A 27830-nucleotide genomic window follows, 5' to 3' on the forward strand; every position below is an offset into this window, starting at 1 on the left:
GTAAAAGAATTCTAAACTGCTTTTCTAATTTCTGAACAGAAAATAAGCTCATTACAATATGGTTTGAGCGCTGCATGACAATTAGCTATTTTTATTTATCCTCTCGATTTTAACTGTGTTTCATATATATGTCTTGTTGCCCTCTGGGAGTTTAAACAGACTTAATATATATTATAGTTATAATCTTACAATTGTAAAAAATGTAAGGGAGCTGACTTCAGAAAAACAAGTTTATATTTTACCTCTGACATGTTTGCTATTTGATTAAGTTACTTAATATCTTTGTGTTCCAAGACTTTAAGTTAAAGAACAGTTTCTGGTCTGTGTTTATGGGCAAAATTCCCTTTTCCTGTGAAATCACAGGTGAAGAATAGGTGCTTCTCTTCCATCCTTAATACTTTATACTTATTGATTCAAACTATTTGCTAAACATAGTTTTTCTCATACATCAACATGGAAGATGAAAAAAGCTAAGCTTGATAGGCTTAAATAACTTTCTTGGTATCATTGTCATTGGTGAACAGAGGCAGGATTAGATTCCGGATTTTTTTTATTTCCTTCACAAGTTATTGATAACTAAAATTTCATCCTCACCCAATTTATTTTGTCTAGTGACCCAAATTTAATTAGTGTGGTTTCCACCATCATTCAGCAAAGGGGTTTGATTTATGTTCTCTCTGGGAACATAAACTTCCCTGCTTTTCATCTCAAAAGGTTGCAAAGTTAGGAACATTAGGGAAGACTGATGATATGAGTTAATTTATATTTACATGCAAACATAATCACTTTTCAAATACCTCTGAATGTGCAGGCAAATAGATTCAGGATGTTGTTTGAAACTAGATTATACTCCATGTTGACCCCATGGAATTTTAATGAATATGAATCACATGATGACAAAAAAAAATTGAATGTAAGAAGAGGGGAACATATTAGTATTGATAAACTGATAAATTTAATTTATATAATGCTTTGAGTTTGAAGGAATATTTACCTTTACAAATAACATGGAAATTTTGATATGAATACCATGAGAATTCTTTTGCAATATTCTTTTTATTCTAAAAAATTTAATAAAAAACTTAGGGCACATAGGCTAGTAAAAAAGTGCTTTCTTTGAACTTTTAAAAGGTTCATGAGTCAAATAGAATATGATGTTCTTTCCAAATTAAGTGTTTTATTCTAAAATACTTGAAAAAATATTCATTGACTTTTTATGATTCTTGACAGTTTCATATCAGTTGATATGAGCCAGATAACACATTGAAGAAACATAAGATGGCCTTGAATAAAACTTAAACAGAAACTATCTATATTATTGTAATTTTCAAGTGTTAAAGTATCATTAATTTACAGAGTTCAGGGAAAAAATTTCTGCAGAGAAGTGCCTTTGGTATTCTTGACTTTTTTCCGATCAATAAATGAGCATTTTTTGAAGTTCTTATTGTGCTCCAAGTCCTGGATTAAAGGTGAAAGATATAAAGAAAAAACAGGGTTCAAGGAAGTTCTGGTGAAGGATACAACATACATACTTATATACATACATACATACACACACACATATATATATATACATATATACAGATATGCATATATATACATATATATGTGTGTACACACATATATATGTATATATATGTATATGTCTTTTCCATGCAAGATAAATACAGAATAGATGAAAGGCAACTTTAGTAGGCAAGGTTCTGGCAAGCTGGGAGTACCAGGAAAGATATGCTATAATAGATGATAATTTAGATAAGGTTTGAAAAAAGTTAGTATTTGTAAAAGAAGGAGATGAGGAAAAAGAGCATTCCACAAGTGAGAGATGGTCAGTATAGAATGAAGGGAAACAGTATGTACTGTGGCTGAAATAGCAAGCAGTGTAAAATGACTGATCTGTAAAGTAGATGGAGGGGATGCAGAAAGGTGGGAAAAGAATAGAGTCAGGTTTTGAAAAAATGAAAAAAAACCCAATTAGAGGAGTTTATATTTGAATCTAGAGGAAGTCATTGGAGTTGGCTGAGTATGACGTCAGGAGAGAAGTAAAGATACAATTATGCTTTACAGAACTTTGAAGCACTTCTAATATCCTTTATCTTCTGGACTTTAGTTTCCTTCTCTATATAATTAAAGGATTGGCCTAGATGCTGCCTAAAGTTCCTTCTAGCTTTAAATCCTATAATCTTGTAAAATTGTGAAATGTTCTGGTTCAGACAGATCTGTGGAAGAATTAAAATAAGTTTTCTTTAATTTATTCTAAATAAATGTGTTTTTCTAAAACAAAGAAAATTCAAACTGAAATAACCTTTCTTAATATGTCATGATAAAATAGGTTCAAGAAAGGTTTTTGAGTTTGTAATTAATAGATGGTTTAATAAATTAGTTTGTTAAGCTTAGTTGTAGTGAATTAAATTGGTAAGGGAAAACAGGGGAATGCTACCTCTGAGTAGCATTGCATTCAACCCAATTTAATAACTAAGATTTGTATATAGTGTTTAAAAAAGTTAGGAGTTAATAGTCTAATATCTCAGTTTTATGGGATGCTCTAGGTTTTGAGTCATTCTCTGTGATCCCATTTGGCGTTTTCTCAGCCGAGATACGTGAGTGGTTTGCTATTTCCTTCTCCAGCTCATTTTACAAATGAGGAACTGAGATTAAAAGGGTTAAGTGATTTGACCAGGATCATACAGCTAGTAAATGTCTGAGATCAGATTTGAATTCAGTTCTTCATTGCTCCCAGACTGATGTTCTATTCTCTATGATAGGGCTGTCCAAAATGATGCCCATAGTGCAATTTTATATGGCCCCCAGTGGGTTTACTAAATGTTTTAGTAAAGGAAGCTGAGCTATTGAAAAGCTTTCACTAAAATGGCAAATCAAAATATTTTGTCTATTATAAGTTGGACCATCCTGCATTATGCCATTTACAAAGCATTTTCCCCCAAAACAATCCCCTAATCAGTGTAGATATCCCATTTTTAAACTATTTGATCTATGTCACAGCTGACATGTCATATCTAGGTCTCAAACACAGGTCCTATAGTTCCTAGTCCATCAGGATTCTTGCTACTATACAGTGCTGCTCTAAATTGAGCTCTCTCAAAGAAGACAATCATACTGTTCTCTAAATATCTTCCAGAGCCCTGATCAGAGATTAATCCCTAGCCCAGATATTCCTGGCCTGAGCACTGACACACTCATTTGCAAATGATTACACTTTGATTATTCTAGTCCCTAAAGATGAGTAGATTCACTTGATGGGATTGTTTTAGTTTATTTTGGGAAGAAAGAAAGAGGTGATCAGTAGATTCTTTGAATTTCTATTTTGCCCTCTGTTTCTAGGTTATCTGGGTAATTTTCCTGGAGAATTTCTTGAAAAAATGAAGTCTGGGCTTTTTTTTTTTGTCATGACTTTGAGGTAGTCCAGTAATTTTAAAATTATCTCTCCCTTGGGAAGAAAGAAAGAAAATATATGGTGCTTGATATCCTGAATGCCCTCAAAGTAATCAGAAAGTTATTCCTAATTATCTAAATTCTTGAATAATGCTATTTACAACAATCATCTTAGAAGAGAACTTCTTATCCATGTAAAAGAGGGAACTGGAGAAATATATTTACAACTAACTCTGGAATTCAATTTTTTTTTTTATGTTTTAGTCTGTATTCAAGCATCACCCGCTCTGACTTTGGGATGGATTACATTCTTTATCATAAGTTCATCAGAGAAATTGCTTAAACATTTTTTTCACCATGGTTACTATTGCTAGCTCAATTTTATTCCTCCCCACCCCCATTCATTGTATTCTCTATTTCCTTTCACCCTGTCCCTCCTCAAAAGTGTGTTGTGTCTTACTTCCCTCTCACAGGATCTTCCCTCTTCTATTACATAATCCTCCCCCCTTCCCTGTCCCTCCCAGTCCCCTTTCTCCCATACCTTTCTTCCCCTACTTTCCTCTTGAGTAAGATAGATTTCTCTACCTAATTATATATGTATGTTAATTCCCTTTTTGAACCATTTCCTATAAGAATAAGGCTCACTCCTTGTCATCTTCCCCTTCTTCCACTCCACTGCCTCTTTTCCTTGCCTCTTTTTTGTGAAATAACTTATCCCATTCTACCTTTCCTTTCCCTTTCTCCCAGTACATTTTTTTCTTCCCCATTCACTCCATCTTTTTAATATTTTATAACTTCAAATTCAATTCCCACCTGTCTATATATGCTCCTTCTACTGACTAAATAAGTGAGAAGGTTCGTGAGAAGGTTCGTATGAGTTATCAGTATCATCTTCCCATGCCGAAATTCAAACAATTTAACATCATTAAGTCCTTTATGATTTGCCCTTCCCATCCCATATATGCTTCATCTAAGTCCTGTTCTTGAAGATCAAACTTTCTGTTCATCAGGAAAGTTTGAAAGTCCCCTATTTCATTGAATCCCTGAAAGAAGATGTTCAGTTTTGCTGGGTGGTTGATTCTTGGTTGTAATCCAAGCTCTCTTGCCTTTTGGAATATCATATTCTACCCCTATGAGCCTTCAGTGTAGAAGCTGCTAAATCTTATGTTATCCTGACTATAACTCCATGACATTTGAATTGTTTTTTTCTGGTTACTTGTAATATTTTTTTCCTTGACTTGGAGGTCTGAAATTTGGTTATAATAATATTCCTTGGAGTTAGGATCAGGAGGTGATCAGTAGATTATTTGAATTTCTATTTTGCCCTCTGCTTCTAGGTTATTGGGGCAATTTTCCTGAAGAACTTCTTGAAAAATGAAGTCTAGGCTTTTTTTTTTTGGTCCCATAATTTTTAAATTATCTCTCCTGGATCTATTTTCCAGGTCATTTGCTTTTCCAAAGAGATATTTTACATGTTCATCTAGTTTTTCATTCTTTGGGGTTTTTTTTATTCTTTCTTATTTTCTCACAAAGTGAGTTTCCCTAAGCTCCATTCTACATTTGAAGGAATTGTTTTGTTTTTCCAACTGGCCAATTCTGGCATTTGTTGGCATTGGCTTTTTGGATTTTTTTTCCATTTGACGCAAATTGGTCATGATTCTCCCACATTGCTCTCATTTCTTTTCCCAATTGCCTATGGTTGGATTTTTTTTTCTTCTGTGTTTGCTTATTTCCCCAACCTATGACTTGATTTTAACTCTTTTGTTAAGGTGGGGTAATGCTTCCAGGGTGGATGATACATTGTCCCTAACTTTTGTGGGTTTTTGCAGCTGTTTTCAGGAATACCCTCCTAGGGATCTGCAAGTTTTCAATTCCTCCAGCATCTTAGGAGAGGCTATGACTGTTCTCCTGTCCTGTGCTTTGGTATGTGGTTGATCACAAGCACTCCTTTCTGCCCAGGAATTGTGAGGAGGGTCCCTGCTCTGCTGTAGGCAGTAGGTTTCTATTGTGCTTCTCTCTTCCTCTTGGAACTGAGTCCCCAGACTGTGACCTGAATCTGAGTGTGAGTGAAACAAGAGAGTCCTGCCCCTGGGATAGAAAAATCATTTCTACATTCTTCCCCAACCCCTTTACTGTCTGTGGGCTGAGCCTGCTGAAAGCAGTTGCTGGGTGATTCCCCAGGCCTCCTCTTGGTCATCAGAAGCCAGGTCTGCACTGAGTCCTGCACTCAGCTGTGTTACACTCTAACTCTGGTGCAGCATAATTTTCCTGCTATCCTTGGCAATCCCTGAACTGAGAGATCTGGAAACTGCCATCACTTCCATAGACTCAGACACCCCCTGGGACTCAGATGCCCCACAGTCTGTTCCTGGATAGTTGGAGTCATTTTGCTTCAGGGGCCTTGACTGCACTATGGGCCCTTTCTAATCTCAGTGCAACAGACCTTTCCCATGGATCTTCCACATTGTCTTTGGCTGGAAAATTGTTTCACTCAGTCTTTTGTGGGGTTCTGCCACTATAGAATTTGGTCAGGATCATTATTTACAGGTATTTGGAATGGTTTGGGGGAGAGCTCAGGCAAGTTCCTGCCTTTACTCTACCTTCTTGTCTCTGCCCCATTTGGAATTCAATTTGAAGAATTCTGTCAGAACATATTTGACATGGCATCAGTCTTCTTCCTCAAGGAGACCTACTTGTTTAGAAAAATCACTTGTCATATTGAAGAGTGCTTTAAGCAAACCAACTTTCAGAATATGAAAAGGCAATCAAAATCCTTATTTCTGATAAAGCCTGTAGTTGGAAAAAAGATAACTCTGATCTGTATAATTCTTAGCACAACAAACTCAGCATATAAACATATTACTCTTGGCTTTCCCTCCTAACAGAAAAATCATTTGAGGAGCTATTGGGAAGTTGCTTCATATGCCCTATCCTTGATCTTGTATTTTCTATTTCATGTGCTAGCATGCTAATGTACAACCTTTCCCTGAACATGAACTGAAATAATTCAGTAACTTTAACTTCAGACTCTGAAGGGAAAAGTATTTTCAACTTAAACACATAAACAGTTCTTGTTATACCACCCAAATCTAGAATATATTCATTTATCTGTTAGAAAAGAAATGCTGTCCCTGTGACAGCTAGGGAAAGTGGTCATCCCTTTGGCATCATTTTCTCTTGCCTTCTAGTAACTTTCTCCTAATTCTTCCATTGTGGGTTATCTTACTGAGTCTTCTTTTATTTAGGGAAGAAGATGAGTACTCAGAATTTCGATCAGAACTCAGTCAAAGTCACCAAGAAGTCAATGAGGATTCTCAAAGCTTGGATCAAGATCAAACATCGATCTCCATCCCTGAGAATCAATCTACCATGGTCACTGCTGACATGGGTGAGTCTTTTAACAGGAATACTGGATTTGGAGTTAAAAGTCCAAGTTTGAATTCTGCCTCTCACTATGTATATGACTTCAGTCAAATCACTTAACTTCTGGACCTGTTTCCTCAGATGCAACGTGAGGGCGTTAGGCTAAATAATCTCCAAAGTCTCTTCCACCACTAAATCAGTGAATTTATAATGGTTACCCCTATTACAGCAATTTAGAGCTCTGGTCTTCATAGAGGCAATAACTGTTACATATAGATAGTATTTATCTGAGAATCTAGGTAAAGAGGATAAAGCATAAATAGGAACTTCTAGTGAACGAATATGAGCAGACAAAACTCCTAATAGGTACATGATCTTGATATAAAAGTATCATAAACAGTTCTTTCCAACTTATAAAAAAATATAAGTGGTATTTTTACATCTTTACTCCTTTTAGAGGTGTGAAGTCGTGTCTCTAGCAACTTAATGGAATTATAGGGAAGTTACCCATTGACTGGCTAATCACAGCTTTGGTGGTTTTTAAAAAGCAAGAGCAAGAGAAGTCAATCTTCTCTGCCTGTTGAGAAGAGACCCTTCTAAAGAGAAAGAAAGAATTGAATTATTTGACCTTTCCATTGTACCTTTACCAGAGTGCTGTGGGAAATGGGAGAATTTCTCTTCTCATCAATTGGCCATGTCATCTTGCAGCTTAAGAGACATTGAATCCAAAAGAAGGCAAGTCCAGAAAGTCCAACTACAGAGTTCAGTTGATATGTGGAAAGGAACAGACCCAGGAAACCAAGCAGGCACTCTACACCTAAGGAAAGTAACATGAAAACTTTATGACAAGACTAAAAGATATCAATGTTCTTCAATGTGAGGTCTGAGTTGCATTGACAATGTATGTTCTATACATGTCTACAGTATCTGCTACTGTACTCTGCAGTTGTATCCACTCTTGTGATTCTGTGTGAAATCAAGAACCTCTGCTTGGTTTCCATTCTATGGAACTTTACTGCTTCACTCTCCCCTAATAAGATAATTTGGTCAACTGGAAACTCATTGCTTTTTACATGCACTCAGCTTTTGATGCTCAACATCACAACTCTTTCCACTTCCCTTCTGATTAGGAGGTAGGAAGGAAGAGCAATAAATTCCTCTAAAAGCATTCTTTTATAGAAGACTCATAATGTTTCAAATAACTCTCCATTTTCCATTATAACTTCTACAAGGTTTTTATTACACAGAATATCATTCCCTCAAGCTGAGTACTCTCTAATTTTTCCTTCCCAATTTCAGCTTTCTTTTGTGTATTGCTTTCTCAAATTAAATTATAAGTTCCATGAGGTCAGGAACTATCTTTTTTCCCCCTAATTATACCACCAGAGAGTCTGGTACATAATAATATTTCTCCATAGCCTTATACCAGTACTTATTCTGCCATTCCTCAATTGATGCATTCACTAAATTTCTAATTCTTTCCCACCACAAAAAGTGATGTTATAAATTTTTTTCTTTATAAGTCCTTTTCATTTTTATTTGATCTCTTTAGGAATACAGACCTAAGAAGTGCATTTTTGGACCACAGGGTATACACAATTTTGGGCAAAGTTCCACATTGCATTCTAAAATACTTGGATTAGTTCATAGTTCCAACAGCAGTGCATTAGTGTACTTATTTTTCTGCATCCTGTCCAGCATTTATTAATGTTCTTTCTGTCATGTTAGCTAGTCTAACCTCAGTCATTTCAATTTGCATTTCTTTATTAGTGAATTAAAGCATTTTTTTATGTGAATAGTGATAATTTTTATTTATTTTCCTGGAAACTGCCTATTCATATGCCTAGACCACTTATCAATTAAGGAATGTCATTATTATTCTTATAAATTTGTCTTAGTCTTCTATATTTGAGAAATGAAGCCTTTATCATAAAAACTTACTGTTAAAAATAATTCCTTAGTTTAGGGGCAGCTAGAGTGGATAGAGCACTGGCCTTGGAGTCAGGAATACCTGAGTTCAAATCTGGCCTCAGACACTTAATAATTACCTAGCTGTGTGGCCTTGGGCAAGCCACTTAACCCCATTTCCTTGGAAAAAAAAATAAAAAAAAATTCCTTAGTTTGCTGCTTTCCTTCTAATTTTAGTTGCATTAATTTTGTTGGTGGAAAAACTTTTCAATTTAATGAAATCAAAATTATCCATTTTATGTTGATCCTCTCTATCTCTTCTTTGGTTTCTGAGATAGCAAAGATACCTTTATCTATAGATCTGACAAGTAATCCCGCCCCCCCATATTCCTCTAATATTTTTATGATGTCATCCATTGTGTCTCAATCCTGTATCATTTTGAGGTTTCTGCTTTCCAGTTTTCCCAGAAATTTGTATCAAATAATGATTTCTTGCCCCAGTAGCTTGGATCTTTGGGTTTATCAAACACTAGGTTATTTTAGCCTTTTTCTTCTGTATCTAATCTATTCTGTTGATTTACCACTTTATTACTTAGCCTTACCAGATTGCTTTGATTACTGCTTTTTAAATATACTTTGAAATATAATACTGCTCAGCCACCTTCTTCCATTTTTCATTGATTTTCTTTAGCTTTTGTTCTTCCAGATGAATACTTACCTAGATGTGTGTCCTTAGGCAAGTCACTTAACTCTATGATTTTGTAAAAAAAAAAAAAATAAGAATCTGTGCCATGATTATAGTACAAAGTAATCTATTAGACTGCAGGTCCAAATTATATGAGGGACATATTACATTTACATGTTTCAACTGTAATGCATATTCCTATGAAACAAACAACCAAACAGAAAAGTAAAGAAAAAATATTATCAGTGGTAATGTAGCTGGTCTTGATCCTTAGGCAAGGAGTGCTAAAGTCCCTTCCCTGAGGTGCCCCCCAACCCCCAATACCCTGGATCCATGTTGGGTTGTAAAAGAATTCACACAGGAACAAAAGATCCCTTTTTTGCTATCTTTAATTATTATTTGCTAATATTTAACGGGAGATAACATGGGTCAGGTTGAAAGTCCTAGGAGAGCAGGGTGAGCTTAAGTAGGAAAATCTGATGCCCCTTAATTTGTCAGATGGCTAGGATCTGTGATATACTGCTATCACAGAGGAAAGGATTGGGGAATAAGCTAAGGAACCAGGAGTTGCTGGTGAGACCAAGGAGGAAACAGTTCTTATTTTCAGATCAAATCTGGAAATGTGGGTAATTTATGACCTTCAACTATAACCTATCAGGCATAACCCTAATACCTTACTACGAGGCCAATTGGAAAGGAGGGAATTTTTTCAAGTCTATATCTTAGCCATTCAAGGACAGAGGGTAATTTTCCCCATGCCTTTATTTTTATATCTCAAGGACTCTTTTATGCATAACCTCTTAGTACCAAATTCTAATTTACCCCATCAGCAAATAGTATAATAAAATATATAAAACATCAAAATTGTGTATATAACTAAAGCAGAACTAAAAGAATAACAAAATAAGAACTATAAAAGGCAAAAAAAAAGACATAAGAAAATTATAAAGCAAGAACTACTTAATACATTAATGAATTAATAGATATGTGGAAGGGACTGGCATTATTCAGATTGGTATCCTTGTTTAGTTTCAGTGCTGGAATGAAATAGGTCAAACAAATTCCAAGGTTAACTTTTGTTACTCTTCATGGAAGAATGTGTGTAATCTATTATTGAAGCTGGGAATTGAGAAAATGAAGAGACCTTGGGAGATAATTGTTCCAAACACTGAATACACCAGTGAAGACTTTTATGCAAGGTGTGCATTAGATGAATAAACATTAGCATGATTTTCTGATTACATTTCTAGCTACTTAGCAATTTTAATTTTGAAAAAGATGACTTTTCACTGGTTTACAAGTCCTAGTTCTTCTATAATATGATGACTTATCTGCTGCAAGCCTTTCATGACTCATGGAAGTGGATAGACATAATCCTTATTAGATTTATAATCCTACATTCTTAAACCTTTGGAGTCTCATGGAGAACTCCAGTCCCTAAGTTAGGTCATGGGATTTTAGATTTGGAAAGAATATTGAAAATCATCTTGTCCAGACTCATTTAACAGATGAAAATTAGTCCCAGAGAGGTAAAGTGACTAGCTAAAGGCCACATAGATAACAAGTTAGCGGACCCAAAATTGAGTCTTAAGTTTTCTGATTTTAAATTATGTTCTTTTTTGCATATTTCAATTGACTCCTGATTTTGAACATTTTGAAAGAATCTTGCACATCTGAGGCATAAACTATAAAGGAGTGATTATGTAGACACAAAAACCTGTTTATTTGGTAGTCCTGAAACTCTTGGCTTGAGAACACGAGAAGGCCTTTCAACTTACATGGGCAATAAGATAATGGGATGATATCTAAATCTTACTATGTCAGATTGTCATGGGACATTTTGAATTACTTGTGTATATATGTGTGATAAATTTACCCTAAATGAAATTCTCAGAGACTGGGACTGACCAAAAGAAAAATCTTTATTCTTTCTCTCTCTCTTTCTCTCTTTCTCTCTTTCTCTCTCTCTCTCTCCCTTTCTCTCTCTTTCTCTTTCTCTCCCCCTCTCCCTCCCCCTCTCCCCCTCCCCCTCTCCCTCCCCCTCCCCCTCCCCCTCTCCCTCTCCCTCTCCCTCTCCCTCTCCCTCTCCCCTCCCCCTCTCCCTCTCTCCCTCTCCCTCCCTCTCCCTCTCCCTCTCCCTCTCCCTCTCCCTCTCCCTCTCCCTCTCCCTCCCCCCTCTCCCTCCCCCTCTCCCTCTCCCTCTCCCTCCCCCTCCCCCTTCCCCTTCCCCTCCCCCCCATTCGCATGCTCAAATCAGAAAGCCACACTAAAGCATAGCAAAGAAGATTTTATTAGATCCTAACAAATTCCCCTTGTCCTAACCTCCTTCCCTTTTAACCCATCAACTGGATTTTAGGGGATACAGTCTACACACAAAAAATCTACCCTAGCAACAGACACAAAGAAAAGAATGAAATATTTTCATAATATTTTTCTAACCAGATGGTGAGGTAACTTAAAATTCTTAGTGACCTTCATTTAACTATCTCAAGTAGAATGAAGTAATGGTCAGACTGTCTTCCCAGTTAGCAAAAACAGTTTGATTGCAAAAACAGTTTTATCACAGAATAGGTGACTCTGGGCCTCCTTTGAAATGCGAGGTTTTCTTAACATAAATAATTTTTAACCCTGAGTAGACTTCACTAGGAATTTTCCCCTCACACCTGCTTGGATAACTTTTGCAGCAATAGGAACAAAAGAGGAGACTCCTTGATGTACATGCTGAGCATACTTAATTTCACTCTTTTTTGTAGATAATTGCAGTGATCTCAACTCGGAACTGCAAAGAGTACTGACTGGACTGGAGAATGTCGTCTGTGGGAGAAAGAAGAGTAGCTGTGGTCTCTCAGTGGCTGAAGTGGACAGACATATTGAACAGCTTACAACTGCAAGTGAACACTGTGATTTAGCTATTAAGGTAACCAAAACAAAATCACAAATCTGTGATGCAATTTGAAAGGATATAATGATAAGACATCCTCTATTATGTTAGTTACGCTTTTGTTTTGGTAGCAGATATTACAAAGAAAGCCATGATCTATATATTGTGCAAACAAACAAATAACAGATAATCAATTCGTTAAATTAAATTAAAGCAGTCACAGCCAAGAAATGGACAGCTGAGTTCATTTATTGGACAGTCAATGAGTAATTTATACAAATATAATTGAATTATTTAAATGTTGCCACAGAGTCTGTTAGTCTCTAAGCAATTTCTAATGTCATGTAATTAAGTCCTATTGTTTCTTTCAAGGCCATAATAATAATACTTAATAAGTTTTTGATTCATGGTGCTGCAATTATAAGTTTTAGTCTCCATATTAAATTAGTTATATACATAGATAGAAAATTCTATCTTCCAAAGTCTGTAGGCTTTATCACAGCCAACATTCTGATATGCTTTAAAGATCTGAAGATAGATCTGAAGCTGGAAGGTATATCAAATATTATGCCATTCAGTTACTTTATTTTACAGAAGAGGAAATTGAGGCTTAGGGAGGTTGAATAATTTACATAAAGTCAAAAAGGTAGTAAACATGAGGAGAGAAGTGAACTCAAGTCTTTCCTTGGACTCCAGAGATAGTGTCTTTTTTTTTTAAGTTTTTGCAAGGCACATGGGTGTCACCTAGCCGCCCCAACTAGTGTCCTTTCTGCTACACCATGATAGCTTTATTTATAAATGAACATCATAATTAACAAAAGAGAAAATTTAGTTAGTCAACAAGCATATTTTAAAAGGTACTGGTAGACAGTATGAAAAATGCAAAAATAGGCAAAAATAGCCCTTGCCCTCAAGGAGCTTTCCATTCTAAACTTAAATGGGAGGAGCAACATACAAGGCTGGATGATACAGAATCAATGGAAGGGATTAGCAGGTAGGTCATCTGGAAAAATATCAATGATATTTAAGCTCTCTTGAAGGAAGCCCAAAGAACCTTATAGACAGATGTAAGGGGCAGAATATTCCAAGTTTAATTAATCACGGCAAAGGTACTGAGTCAGATAAGGAAGTATTGCATGAGAAGAAATTGTTGGATCAGAGAAAGGAGTAAAGTGAAAAGGGGGTTGGAAACTTAGGAAGGGCTCAAGTAATGAAAAGCTTTAAATGCCATACTACGAAGTTTATTGGATGAGGGATTGTAGTGGGGGAAAAACTTGAAGTAGAGAGACAAGTCAGAAAATTACTGCAGAAGTCTTTTTTGTGAGAGCTGAACAAGGGTTGTGGTTAAGTACCCAGGTGAAAAGAGAACACTTAAATATTGTAAAGTTAAGAACAGATTTGATATCAGTTTAAATATGTGCCATGAATGAGAAAAAGTGAAAGATGAAGGATCTGGGTGACTTGTAGAATAATAGTGCTCTCTTTGTTAATGGGGAAGCTTAGAGGAGAGAATTTTGGAGAAAAGATACTGAGTTCTATATTGAACATGTTAAGTTTAGAACTATGGGACATTCATTTTGAGATAATCAAAAAGGTAGTGGGTAATAAGAATCAGAAACTGGAGACAAGGAGAGAGAGAATAGGGCTGAGAATTATCACTATACACCACGTGAGATAAAATAAAGAAAAAAGAGAAGAGGGCCTACAACAGATCATTAAGGGACATTGGGCAACCCATGTTTAGTGGGCATATGAATGATGAATTAGCAAAGAATTATTTAGAAGGAGAACTGAAGAGAAGAGTGTCATAAAACCTGGAGAAGAGATAGTATACAGGAGAAAATGATAATTAATATTTTCAAAAGCTGTAGAAAGATCAAAAAAGTTTGAGGGGTTAAAAAAAGGCTATTTGATCTGGCAATTAAGAGATCATTGGTAATTGGAGAGAAGAGTTTCAGTTGCATGATTGAAATCAGATGACTTTGCAGAGGATGAGAAAGAATATGGCTGGATCTGTTCAAAATCATTAACTTTATAACAAGAACAACTTGGAATATACATCTTATTGACAGAGAACCATAAATACAAAAGGAAGTCCTTTAAATATATTATTGTCTATTCAGATATCTCTGAGTCAGTTCATAAACCTAAAGGAATTTCTGTATTCCAAATACTATAGCTAATAAGTATCAGAGGAAGAACTTGAACATACTTCCAGATTCCAACCTAGCACCCTATCATTTTATATCATATGTGGCTTCTTAGCCCCCTAACATGAGAATCCAAATAGTTGTGAAATATAGTTGTAAAAGTGATTACTTTTGTTAAGGTACAATATGATTCATTGATTGCAAGGGAATGACCATGTTATATTGTTCTCAATAAGAATTAATTTTTATCAGAAATTTTCAGTATCCCAAATAAAATCCAAGCATGTGTTTGTTACACAATGATTTTATCTTTATTATTTACCTTAAATACTGTTGTAGGAAAGATCCCTAATGTTTTCATTTCTAGCATCTCAGAGCTGTTGTTTCAAGTCATGGCAGAGGAGCAGCAGCAGTGTGGATTAGGTGTTAAGGAAGCCAAGACAGGTTTAAACAATGGACTACAGACATTCCTTCTGAAGCACAAATCAGGGAGAGTGATCTAGATGATAAATTATCTTCATTTCATTGAACAGACATCTTTGAGAAAAGTGTTAAGTGAAAATATGAACTCTGCTACTTGAAGGATTGTAAATAATACCAAGATATTGGGGCAGCTAGATGGCGTAGTGGATAGAACAACGGTCCTGGAGTCAGGAGGACCTGAGTTCAAATTTGGCCTCAGACACTTAACCCCATTGCCTTGCAAAAACTGAAAAAAAAAATTACCTAGATATGCTGAAAGAAAAAAACACAGAATTATTTCATTTTTTTTTTTATGTAGTATACCAAAATAGCCATATGGACATGTTTTTTCCCCCAACCTTTGTGTTTGAAATGTGAAGCCAATTGGGGCTCCTGAGCTATCCTCTTTGGTAAATATATTTCTGTATAATTGCCTAGCTAATTAATAGCTTTAGATTAGTATTATGTGATAAATTTTCCTCTGTCCTTCATCTAAAAACACTTAAGCCCCTCCCTCCCTTTTTAAAATTCCAATTGGCTAATACACCCTTCCACAAAGAATATTTGAACTAATATAGGGTTTCAGAAAACAAGAAAAATGGCAAACTTTTTTGTTCTCATTTCCCATGTTATTTTTCTTTTAAACACACATACAGTATTGAACTCCCATTTCCAAGCACTTCTCTGGAAGGTTTTATAATGACAGAAATCCCTTAAAGACCATGTCAATCCCCTTTATCATAGGAAACCAATTTGTTTTTCCTGTTTGAGAACTGAAGTTTAATTCATATAGTCTGAATTCCTATGATGCATGAAGAGCTCTATTATAGTGAAATAACCTGTCTTGTCACTGAATTGGTTTTAAAGGACCTATAAATGAGGATATTTCCAATAAGATTTTGTATGTGGTTTTCAGCATAATGTGTTTGACAGAATTTGAAGGATTACTAACCATAGGCAGAAGCATCTTGTTGACTAAAATTATATGATCCTAAGAGTCTATATATTTTTGAGATTCTTAATCTTGAGTTATAAAGCATTTATAATAATAAGAATTTATTAAGTGCCTACAATGTTTCAGGAAAGGTGCTAGGAATTCAAAGACAAACTTAAACAGCTTCTGCTTTTTAAGGAACTTACTTTTATTTTTGAGAAATGTGTACAAAAAGATATAATTTAAAATACAAAGTAGGCAAAATATGTAAATTTTTCTAGAAGATGGCACTAATAACTATAGGGTGAGAAATTAAGAAAATATTTTAAAGGTATTTTGAACAAGGAATTCTAAGATGGGGATGAGGAGAGCATATTTCAGGCTTGGGGTATCCCATTTTGTGGGTATGTGTGTGATTTTTTGTGTGTGTGTGTGTTGTGTATGTGTGTGTGTGTAGTCCATTTTGATAGAACCATAGAGGGTGAGAAAATTATATAAACAAATACATATTAAATAAATAAATACAAGGTAAATAAATAAATATTTGGATGATGGTTTAGAGCTAGATTTTTAAAAGTTCTTCAGAGACAAACAAAGGAATTTAATAATGGGTCCTATAGTCAATAGGAATTGATAGGAGTTTGTTGAGTAAGGAAATAATTCCAACAGATATATACTTTAGGAAAATAACTTTGGCAACTATGTATATTATGAAACTATGTGGGGGTTGTAAGGGTAGAAACTTGATGTAGATGATCAATTAGCCTTTTTGCAGTAGGACAGACAAAAGGTGATGAGTGCTTGACCTAGGGTGATAATCACATGAAGTAGAGATGTAGAGATTAAAATTCAGATTCTACAAATGTGAGTGTGGAAAATCAGCAATTGGCAGTTGAATAGATATATTTGGAAATTGAATGGATATGTACTACAAAGGCAAGAATAACAAATATCACCTTATAAAACGTGAACCTGAGTGACTGGTAGATTTGTAATATCTTTGACAAAAATAAGGAAGTTCAGAGAGGGCCTGTGGCAGAAAATAAGTTCAATTTTTCACATGTTGAAAACTGAGATACCTGTGGGACATTGCGTTTTAAAAATCCAGGAGAATGTTAGAGATATGCAACTCGTGTTTTATATACTTGGTGAACATCTGCATAGAAATGATAATAAAAATTACGGAAAGTAATGAAATCACCAAGTGACAGAGCCTAGATCACATAACATGATGTTTATAATACACTTAACAAAGTGCCTGGCATATAGTAGACACTTAATACATTCTTATTCCTTTCCCCTAGGGAGAGAAGAGAACTCAGGATATCCCTATAGTTAGTTGATGTGATTTGGATGATGATCCAGCAAAGGAGACTAAGAAGGCAACAGGTTGGAGATGAACCAGTATAAAGAGCAGCATATAAAAACTCAGAGAGGAGACGATATCCAGGAGGGAGGAAAGTCAGTAGTGTCTAGTTCAGCAAAGAATTAAAGAAGAATGATTGTGATCTTTGATAATGCAGTCAAATTTGGTAATGAAGTAATCATTGGTAACTTAAGAGAGTAGTTTTAGTTTGAGTAATTAGATTGCAAGTCAGATTACAAAATGGTGAGAAGTGGATATGAAGGTTGTTGATATCTTTTTTGAAAGCTGGGCTTCAGAAAAATAGAAAGTTATAGGATAATATTTTGAGTGAATGATGGGGTATGATGACATGTACCTTTTTTTTTAATCTTTTCCTGTAGCATAAGATTTCTGTTCATTTAAGGAAAAGAAGCCAATAGATAGAGAGAAATTGAAGCTTAGAAAGTGAGGATGATAAGACAAATTTACTCTAGAAGCTGTGAGGCAGTGGAATGAAGAAAGGTTAGCCTTATCAATGAATCTTTCAGAACCTAGAGTAAAGGAGGATAGAATAAAAATGTAAAGGACTCAAAAAGGGAGATTGTGGGTAGAAGTCTTTGTTCCCACAAGTAAAGTTTAAGGCAGGTTGAAATAAGATTTGAGGGAAAATAATGTGAGAGACTTGAGGAGAAAAAATTGAAAAAAATCTGAGGAGCAGGATTTGCAGTCAGTTAAGAGTAAAAGAATTATCTTACTGTGGTTAGGTCCCAATTGTGATTACATAACACATGTATTTGTGCTGAACATTACAATTGCCTTTATAGATGCAAATCTTCTAGGGAAAATAATATTTTCCTGGTTCATGAGATTTTTGAGTAATAGAATTTATGACCATTCTCTCTGTCTCAAGAAATCAAAATGTAGACTAGGGAAATTATTTAAAATTTTAAGATTTGTTAGTATATATAATTATTAAAAATACTATTTTTAAAGAAATCATTGTGTCAATCTCAGATAGCCTCTTATTTATTTGTGAAATATTTTTATCTTTCCCTCACCCCCAAGGTTAATTTTCTTTCCTTCTTTCTCCATTGCATTTTGTAGACAGTTGAAGAGATTGAGGGAGTTTTGGGTCGGGATCTATATACCAATTTGGCTGAAGAGAGATCTCGATGTGAAAAAGAGCTGGCTAGTCTAAGAGAAGAGAATGAAAGCTTGACTGCAATGCTATGTAGCAAAGAGGAAGAACTCAACAGGACCAAAGCCACCATGAATGCTATCCGGGAGGAGAGAGACAGGCTAAGAAGAAGGGTAAGTTGCCTGGTCTTATATTTAGCTTTTTTGGGGGGGGGGGAGGGAAGAAGGGGTTATCTTGAATATTTTATTTATTTATTTTTCCCAATTACACTCAAAAGAGTTTTCATCAATCATTTTTTTGTAAAGTTTTTGGTTTTGCATTTTTCTTCATCCCCTCCTTCCCTCCCACCTTCCCCAGAGAGAAAACAGTCTAATATAGGTTATATACATATAACTATGTTAAACATATAACGATATTAATCATGTTATACAAGAAGAATCTAAAAGGGAAGGGAAAAACCAGGTAAGGGGGAAAAAACCATTAATACAAAAATAACATCAACAGTCAGAGAAGGAACTATGAATGTAGAGTGTTGATGCTATTTTCCCTCATAAGTTCTTTTGAATTGTCTTTAATTATTGTACTGTTGACATGAGCAAGACTATCTTAGTTGATCATCAGTCAATGTTTTTTTATTCACTTCATTCAGCATCAATTTATGCAAGCTTTTCCAGGCTCTTGTGAAGTTTCATTTCTTACAGAACAATATTACATCACATTTATACACCTACAATTTTTCCAGCCATTCCCCAACTGATGATCATCCTTTCAATTGACAATTGTTTTTCACCACAAAGAGCTACTATAAAAGCACTTGTGATTTTTTTACCCTTTATGTTTTCTTTAATTTTTTTCAGTCTTTTTACTTTGATGAAATCTTTTTCTCTCAAAGATTCATTAGTTTCTATTTGTCCAATTCTAATTTTTATGGTTTTATTTTCTTCAGTTAACTTTGAAAATTTTTTTATTTATTTAAGGCAATAGGGTTAAGAATGACTTGTCCAAGGTCACACAGCTAGGCAATTATTAAGAGATGAAATTTGAACTTGGGTCCTCCTGACTTCGGGGCTGGTGCTCTATCCACTGTACCACCTAGCTGCCCCCTTTCAGTTAACTTTTATGTTTCTTTTTCCAGTTGGTTAATTTTGCTTTTTCCTGAGTTTTGTTCCCTTTCCAATTGGTTGATTTGAGCTTTAGATGAGTTTGCCTTCCTTTTCCAGTAGGTCAATTCTACTTTTTGAAGAGTTATATTCTTTTTCCATTTGGTTATTTTTACTTTCATAGGAGTTGATTTCTTTACTCAGTTTTTCATAATTTCCTTCATGGTTCTCATTTCTTTTTTTCCATTTTTCTTCTTTCTCTTTTCTTTGGTTTTTAAATTCTTTTTTAAGCTGTTCTATGAGGTTTTGAATTTGAGTCCATTTCATAGTCTCTTTTGAAGTTTCCCATGTAGGAAATTTTTCACTGCTTTCTTCTTCTGAGGTGGCACATTTTTTTTTTCCCATCTCTATTTGTTTAGTAGCTTTGTATGGGTAGTGCTCTTTTAGTTTTTTGGCTTATTTTGATATTTGAGCTCTGTTCCTGGGGTTCAGGTCTGATCTCTGATTTGTAATTCACCAAGATGTTGCCTATGCAGTGATTTGTTCCTGACCCAGTTCTGTCTTTTGCCCTAGTGTACCCAGGACTGGGACCTCGAGTGTGCTGTAACCAAAAGCCTCCTGCTGGCTTTTCAGCTCTCCTGCGTAGCTGGACTTTGCTTCCCCTTTCCCCCCAAAGAGACAGATTTTCACTGAAGATTCTCCATGATTAGTTAAAAACTTGTTTCGATATTGTCTTCTTTTTTGGAGGGATCTGTAGCTTTAATGTCTGTATAGGGAAAAGCTCCAGGAGAATGCTAGCTTCATACTTCCATCTTGCCTCTGCCTTGCATTTTCCTTAATAATTTCTTGCAAGATGATGCCTAGGTTCTATTTTTGATCATGGCTTTCAGCAAATGCAGTAAATTTTAAAATTATCTCTTCTGGATCTATTTTTCCAAGGTCAGTTATTTTTCCTGCTTGATAATTTACATTATTCATTCTCTTTGTTTTTTAAATTCTTCTTGTTATTAAATTATTATTTCTTTATTTCTCATAAAGTCATTAGCTTCCATTTGCTCAATTCCAATTTTTTTTTTAGATTTTTTTTTCAAGGCAATTGGGTTAAATGGCTTGCCCAAGGCCACATGGCTAGGTAATTATTAAGTGTTTGAGGTCGAATTTGAACTCAAGTACTCCTGACTCCAAGGCCAGTGCTTTATCCACTATGCCACCTAGCCACCCCCTCAATTCCAATTTTTAAGGAATTATTTTTTTCAGTGAGCTTTTGAATTCATCCCTTATCATTTGGCCAATTTTGCTTTTTAAGGAGGTCTTCTTTTTAGTGAATTTTTGTGCCTCTTTTTCCATTTGTCAAATTCTGCTTTTCAAGGAATTGTTCTCCTCATTAGATTTTCTTATCTCTTTTTTTAACATTTGACCCAGTTGTTTTCTTAAGGTGTTTTTTTCTTCAGTATTTTTTCAATATTTCTCTTTTTACTAACCTTTACCAATGTTGACTCATTTTTCATAATCTTCTTGCAACACTTTCACTTCTCTTCCCAATTTTTCTCTACCTTTTACTTAATTTTCAAAACCCTTTTTGAACCCTTCCGTGGCCTGAGAACAATTTGTATTTTCTTGCAGGCAATGTATATAGAAACTTGTGCAAATAACAGAAACATTGTGTCCATAGAAAATTCTCATTCTGACAAGTAAGATCAAAACACATGCTCAGCAGAAGATAACAAAGTCAAAGAACTTTGGTCATGCTACACTAGATTGCTGCTCCATTTTTAAGAGTGGAGATTATTTGTAAGGTCCTTTTTAGTCTTTTCGTTATTTTGATGTGTGTGTGTGTATGGTTAATGTCTTGCACGTACTCAAGATAGTACTTTATTTAAGTTCATATTCCATATCGTCTTATCTTTGGAAGTCAATAAAATAATCAGATTAAAAAGACAGCAGTCAAATATACCAGTAACCATGTCAAGATGACAGAATAAATAGGAGCACAAATGGAAACTTGAACCAGAACAAGTAATTATTAATAAATCCAAGAAGAGAGTATAGTATAGTATTTTTTTTCTTTAGCTGAGTGACATAGTGATTTAGCTAGGAGGCTTCAGAGCAAAAAACAAGAAAGCTTTCAAATGTACAAAGGTAGATTGGTCAGGCAAACCAGGAGTCTATAACTAGGAATCTAAGAGCAGAAAAACAGAAGATGGATAAACTGGCACTCTTGACTCTAAACCAGTGCTCAAGATCCTACAAGACATGAGATGGGAGTGTAGTTATAAAGTCTGACCCCCAGTATAGTTCCCTGGCATGAGATACCCTGAGGTCCTTGAAGAAAGACTGACTTGGTACCCAGAAAAAATCAGTGAAAAGACACCAAACAAAACAGATCAAAACTATAAAAAGACCTACTGTTCCTTTCAGAAATGTACAGAGCTTGGTACAATTTAGAAACAGACTGGCAAAATGAGTAAACCAAAGAAAATGTTGAGGATAATGAAAAATTATTGTACAAAGGTATGCCAAAGGAATAAACCCGGAAGAAGAGGATAACTCCACAGTATCTATAGATAAAGCTTCAACCAACTAAACAAAAAAAAAAAAACTTTACCACAAGCTCTATACATTTCCTAGGGAAAATGAAAAGATTTGAAAATATTTTATGTAAATGAAAGAATAAGAAATTAAAGGAAATTAGAGAAAAGAATTTCAGGGAAAGTAAAGAATTTCATACATAAGAGGTAAAATATTACCCTTGTGATATATTTTCTGAAGATTAGATTGTACAGATAAGAAATCATTTGTCTTAAATTTGTATACCACTCGGAATCTATCTAAGGTCTACCTGCTATTGTAATTTTTTTATGATCCTTATCCAATTTTAAGTTTCCCAGATCAACCAATGGTAACTACTCTTTACCAGGATAAGAGCTGTCCCATCAAGACATCTAGATCATCAACTCAAAATTAAAATTCAGTTTGCTAAAAATTGTGTTATGTGTCTAAAGATATTCTTGTTTCAGGTTCGAGAACTACAAACACGCTTACAGAGTGTCCAGGCAGCAGGACCCTCTAGTCCAGGTCGTCTCACCTCTACTAACCGACCAATTAATCCCAGCACTGGAGAACTGAGCACCAGCAGTAGCAGCAATGACATTCCAATTGCCAAGGTGAACTATTTTGTACCTAGTGATAATATTTCTCATTATCTAAGCAAAATAGATTCCATTGTATACATCTACTGAGTATGTGATTAATTAGAAATAATTCCTTGTGTCCCAAGACACAATCTTAGAATTTCTCCATTTGACTTAAAGGGAGAGATGACCTCTCTTTTAATAAGTTTTAATTCTCTTTCAATTGGAACACAAATACCAGCCCACATTAATCAACCTAGCATGGCAAGGATTTCCCAATATGGTAATTCAGTGTTAAGACAGGGACTTTCTGTAAAGCTCTGCAATCTTCAGGTGGAATTAAGCTTTCTTCTGTCTATAAACTATTGGACCTAACAATAAAAGAGATTTAACAAGTATATAAGTCCTTCCCTGTTAATGAAGCCTGAAAGGCTAGCAGTAGGATAATGGTGAAAGATAGATTATCATCAGAGTGAAAAGCTTCTTTAAGGAACCTAAGACATAGTCAAGATGGTTGGAAAAGTCATTGTATATTCACACAATCTAAATGTCTTCTGATTTTCTTTAGATTGCTGAGAGAGTGAAGCTGTCAAAGACAAGGTCAGAGTCTTCCTCATCTGATCGACCGATCCTAGGTTCAGAAATCAGCAGTATAGGGGTGAGTACTCTTTTTTAAAGTTTTTTTTTGTTTTTTGTTTTTGCAAGGCCAGTGGGTTTAAGTGGCTTGCCCAAGGCCACACAGCTAGGTAATTATTAAGTGTCTGAGGCCGGATTTGAACCCAGTACTCCTGACTCCAGGGCCAGTACTTTATTCATTGCGCCACCTAGCTGCCCCGTGGTGAGTACTCTTAAAAGAGGCATCAGAACATACTTAAAAAACCATTGAGAGATTTTTTTTGAAAAGATATTTAGCTATCCTTTAAATGGAACCCCAATTTACTGCAATACTAATTTTTTTTTGTTTCCAAGAATCAGAAATAATATTGATTTCAGTAAGTTAGATAATTTTTGCAAGAGCAAGTAATTTTTTGTTTTCTTTTGTGAAACTATTGAGTTTCACAATTTATATAATTGGAGCTTTTTTTCATGCTCTTGTTGCAGTGGAAAACACATTGTAGCTATCAAACCCACATTATATCTTGTGTACTTACTTTTAAAAGGGAATAATTTGTCTGTCAGGGTTAAATGTTGCTTCTAAAAGATTAGCTCAATATTATAAAAGGTTGAAATCTTGTACTTTAGTAGAATTTTCCTCAGTGAAATCAATAAAATCCTCCTGATTTGTTGTAGAGTATAAAAATGATAGAAAATGTCTAAGGAACATGTTTAAAGTTACTAATGGTACATGATGAGAAAGATTCATTATGAATTCAAGACACTATCTGATGCTGCAGTGTGCAGAGAGTGATCTTATAGTTAGTTCACTTATAGAATTTTGCCTTTTGGCAAAATTTCGCTGAACTATGAAAATTCAGTCAACTGGATGTGTAAAATTATAGAAGCCCCTAATTCAGACTGAAATCTCAGGGCTCCCAATTGCAAAGAACAAAAAAGTAAAAGAAAGTACCTAGAACCAGTACCTAGGACTTAGAAAGGAAGGTGTGCATTTGTTTGTACCTACTGCCAATACTATTAATTCCAAACATGGAATATTTGGATGTAGTCATTAATGTCATTTCTAAAAATTATTTTAAAATTGGTTTTTGGAACTGTAGTTAAAATTGTGCAAACCAAAAACCATGTCTAAATTAATTACTTATTTCTTTTATTGTACCCAGTTCTCCAAGAATATAAGCTTACAATAATTTCTCACTTTTATAAGTATCCAACCCACTGTACTTCCAACCTATAATTCTATCAAAGAGGATTTTCTAACCCCTACTATAGGTTTCTGGCAGTGTGGCAGAGCACCTAGCCCACTCTCTGCAGGACTGTTCCAATATCCAGGAGATTTTCCAGACCCTCTATTCACATGGATCTGCCATCTCAGAAAGTAAAATTCGAGAATTTGAAGTAGAGACAGAGAGATTAAACAGGTAAGTTTGAAAAAAAAGGCACCTAAAGATACAAACACAGAAGGTCTACCCTCCTCCATGAAGTCCCCCACACTCTACTCTTCTCCCTTTCAAATTCACTTCTTAGCTCTTGTCCTCACTGTCTGTGCATCACATGGATTTATATATCATCAGTCAGGGTAGTCCCAACATCATAAAAGAGATCTTAATTTTCAAATAATGTTCAGATTGTTTTTCCTAGTAATATATGATATACTGATTTATTTATGGGTTTGTAACAGTGCAGAGTCTCCATGGTATTTTCTCATTTCAATCATGAATTTGAATTATTTGAAAGATCTTTCCTAAATTTCTTTTGTAATTGCATTAAAAGTTAATGTCCAACTTCCTTATAGGCCAGGGAAATGCTGGCCACTTTTGTACACATCGATCATTGGTATATAAACTGCTGTGGAACTTTTTTGACATCAAAGGAAAACCCATGGCAAGAAGACATCTATGCAGATTTTAGTTATATTTATGTTGACTCTTAAATCAATTAGGAAGGAGTGTATGGGATTAAATATAAAAGATTTTTTTATTAACCAAAAAGAATGTTGATATGTAGGCTTGCTTAATACTTGTCTGAATAAGTCAACTAAGATAGTTGCTTTATATCAAAATCAAATATCACAAGGTCAGTATAATACATGATTGTCATTTATATGAAACAGGGCACAAGTTTATGAATCAACTTTATGAAGATGCTCAAAGTTTTCTGATTATCATTAACTTTGAAACTGGTGACAGCATATTGAAAATTGTACCTGATTTTGGCAAGGGAATTTTCTAAGAGCAAATGGAAGACCTAAATCCAAATCATTAATGACTCTTTGGCTTAGGCATAATTCTCCAAATGATAGAATGATATGTTTTGCTCTCAAGCATATGGGGACACTGCCTTGCCCTACAATTTCTGATGGGTGTCTATGGTAAAATTGTGAAAATTGATAAAACTAGAAAGAAATATTACCCTATATCCACTACTTAAACTTTGTAAAAAGTTATGTGAATAATCATGTTAGCAATCCTTGATTTGATTTTTTTTAATGTTCTTAAAAACAATGAGACTGTGGTCATTTAGGTCTTTAGAAACTTGTTTCAATCAAGATTAATTAGAGGAACAGAACTGTTGGTGATTTAAGTTCCTGTAAGTTCCTAAGTCCACTTAATTGACAGAGAATTACTGGTACAAACATGTTTTTAAAAACAATAATGTCAGAACTCTTTAGGGTAGATCACAGTATAATATAGTTAATAGATAATATAGTTAATAGAATTTGAACATTCTGCTGTGTAGAGCAGCAATGAGGTTCCCTTTTCCATTAAATACACAATTTAAAATAGACAAATTGGCTTGCACATGTGGGCATGTATAAAGAACCCTCAATTTCTGTAAAGCTTTTGTATTTCTTGTTTTCTAAAACTGAGGAATTTATTGCCCAAAAACATGATAGCTGTTAAATTTGTAACTTTGCTGTTTTTATATACTATAAAAAGAGCATATTTCCTGTCTTTAGAATACTTAGTTCTGAACTGTCCTTTGAATGCTCTCAAATATGTCAGATGTTTTACCTAAGTTGAGTAAATGTGATTTTTGTATTCTTAGTTTGGCAAAACCCTTGGCAATAATCTATGAGAATTTTTTCAACTCTCCCTCCCCCTCCCCCTCCCCCTCTCCCTCCCCTATCTCTGGCTCTCTTGGTCTCTGTCTCTGTCTCCCCCTCTTCCTCTATCTCAATTTGTTTTGTTTTTTTGTAAGGCAATGGGATTAATTAGATTTACTCAAGTCAGACAACTAAGTGAATATTAAGTGTCTGAGGCTACATTTGAGTTCAGGTCCTCCTAAATTCAAAGACAGTGCTCTCTCCACTGCATGACTTAGCTTAGGGATTTATTCTCTTAAATATGCTTTGCTGTTTTGAGAGATTCCTGTGCTTAATACCATCCCTCCCATCTCCTTCAGAACTTTATCTTGTATCTCCCTAATTTTCAACCTCTTCTTGTCATTTGACAGCATTTTTCTTGCTATCCGGATCTCCCCTTTAAAGAGGATCTTTTTCTTTTTTCTTTTATTTTAGGTTTTTTGCAAGGCAAATGGGGTTAAGTGGCTTGCCCTAGGCCACACAGCTAGGTAATTATTAAGTGTCTGAGACCAGATTTGAACCCAGGTACTGTGCCACCTAGCTGCCTCAAAGAGGAGCTTTTAAAAACCTTCATTTGATCCTATTATCCCCTCAAAATTTTTTCCTTTTTCTCTCTCTCTCTTCTATTTACAGCCAAATTCCCAGAAAGAAAAAACCTGCTATAATTGTTGCCTCAACTCTTTTCCTTTCATTCATTTTTTAATCCTTTGAACTTTGGCACTGTTCATGACCACTCCATTGAAAACACTCCCTCCAAGGTCACCTATACCCTCTTCCTTGCTAAATTGACTTTTTTTAAAAAAATATTTTATTTATTTTGAGTTTTACAATTTTGCTCTAATCTTACACCCCACCCCCACCCTCCACAGAAGGCAATTTTCCAGTCTTTACATTGTTTCCGTGGTATACATTGATCCAAACTGAATGTGATGAGAGAGAAATCATATCCTTAAGGAAGAAACATAAAGTAAAAGCGATAGCAAGATCAGACAATAAGATATCAATTTTCTTTTTCTAAATTATAGGTAATAGTCCTTGGTCTTTGTGCAAACTCCACAGTTCTTTCTCTGGATACAGATGATATTCTCCATCCCAGACAACCCCAAATCGTCCCTGATTGTTTCACTGATGGAATGAGCGAGTCCATCATCACCCCCATGTTGTTAGGGTGTACAGTGTTTTTCTGGTTCTGCTCATCTCACTCAGCATCAGTTCCTGCACATCCCTCCAGGCTTCCCTGAATTCCCATCCCTCCTGGTTTCTAATAGAACAGTAGTGTTCCATGACATACACATACCACAGTTTGTTAAGCCATTCCCCAATTGAAAGACATTTACTTGATTTCCAATTCTTTGCCACCACAAACAGGGCTGCTATGAATATTTTTGTACAAGTGATGTTTTTACCTTTTTTCATCATCTCTTCAGTAGTGGTATTGCTGGATCAAAAGGTATATTCATTTTTGTTGCCCTTTGGGCATAGTTCCAGACTGTTCTCCAGAAAGGCTGGATGAGTTCATAGCTCCTCCAACAATGTATTAGCGTCCCAGATTTCCCACAACCCTTCCAACAATGATCATTGTCCTGTTTTGGTCATATTGGCCAGTCTGAGGGGTGTGAGGTAATACCTCAGAGAAGCTT

The 27830-nt window shown here is 35.1% G+C and overlaps 1 protein-coding gene across 4 annotated transcripts in view; it reads left to right on the forward strand.

The window, feature by feature from the left end:
* Nucleotides 1-27830, forward strand: part of MCC (MCC regulator of WNT signaling pathway) — a 219108-nt gene that overhangs the window by 93712 nt on the left and 97566 nt on the right. For 3 of the 4 annotated variants that reach the window (XM_074202759.1, XM_074202757.1, XM_074202758.1), the window contains 6 exons: nt 6639-6781; nt 12103-12266; nt 18226-18432; nt 22377-22523; nt 23059-23148; nt 24378-24526. In XM_074202759.1, coding sequence (XP_074058860.1) covers nt 6639-6781; nt 12103-12266; nt 18226-18432; nt 22377-22523; nt 23059-23148; nt 24378-24526 — 900 coding nt within the window. Of the gene's footprint in view, nt 1-6; nt 5317-6638; nt 6782-12102; nt 12267-18225; nt 18433-22376; nt 22524-23058; nt 23149-24377; nt 24527-27830 lie in introns of those variants that run through there. The other variant, XM_074202760.1, reaches the window with a different exon arrangement.

Source organism: Macrotis lagotis, chromosome X (assembly GCF_037893015.1).
Source record: "Macrotis lagotis isolate mMagLag1 chromosome X, bilby.v1.9.chrom.fasta, whole genome shotgun sequence".
NCBI lineage: Eukaryota > Metazoa > Chordata > Mammalia > Peramelemorphia > Peramelidae > Macrotis > Macrotis lagotis.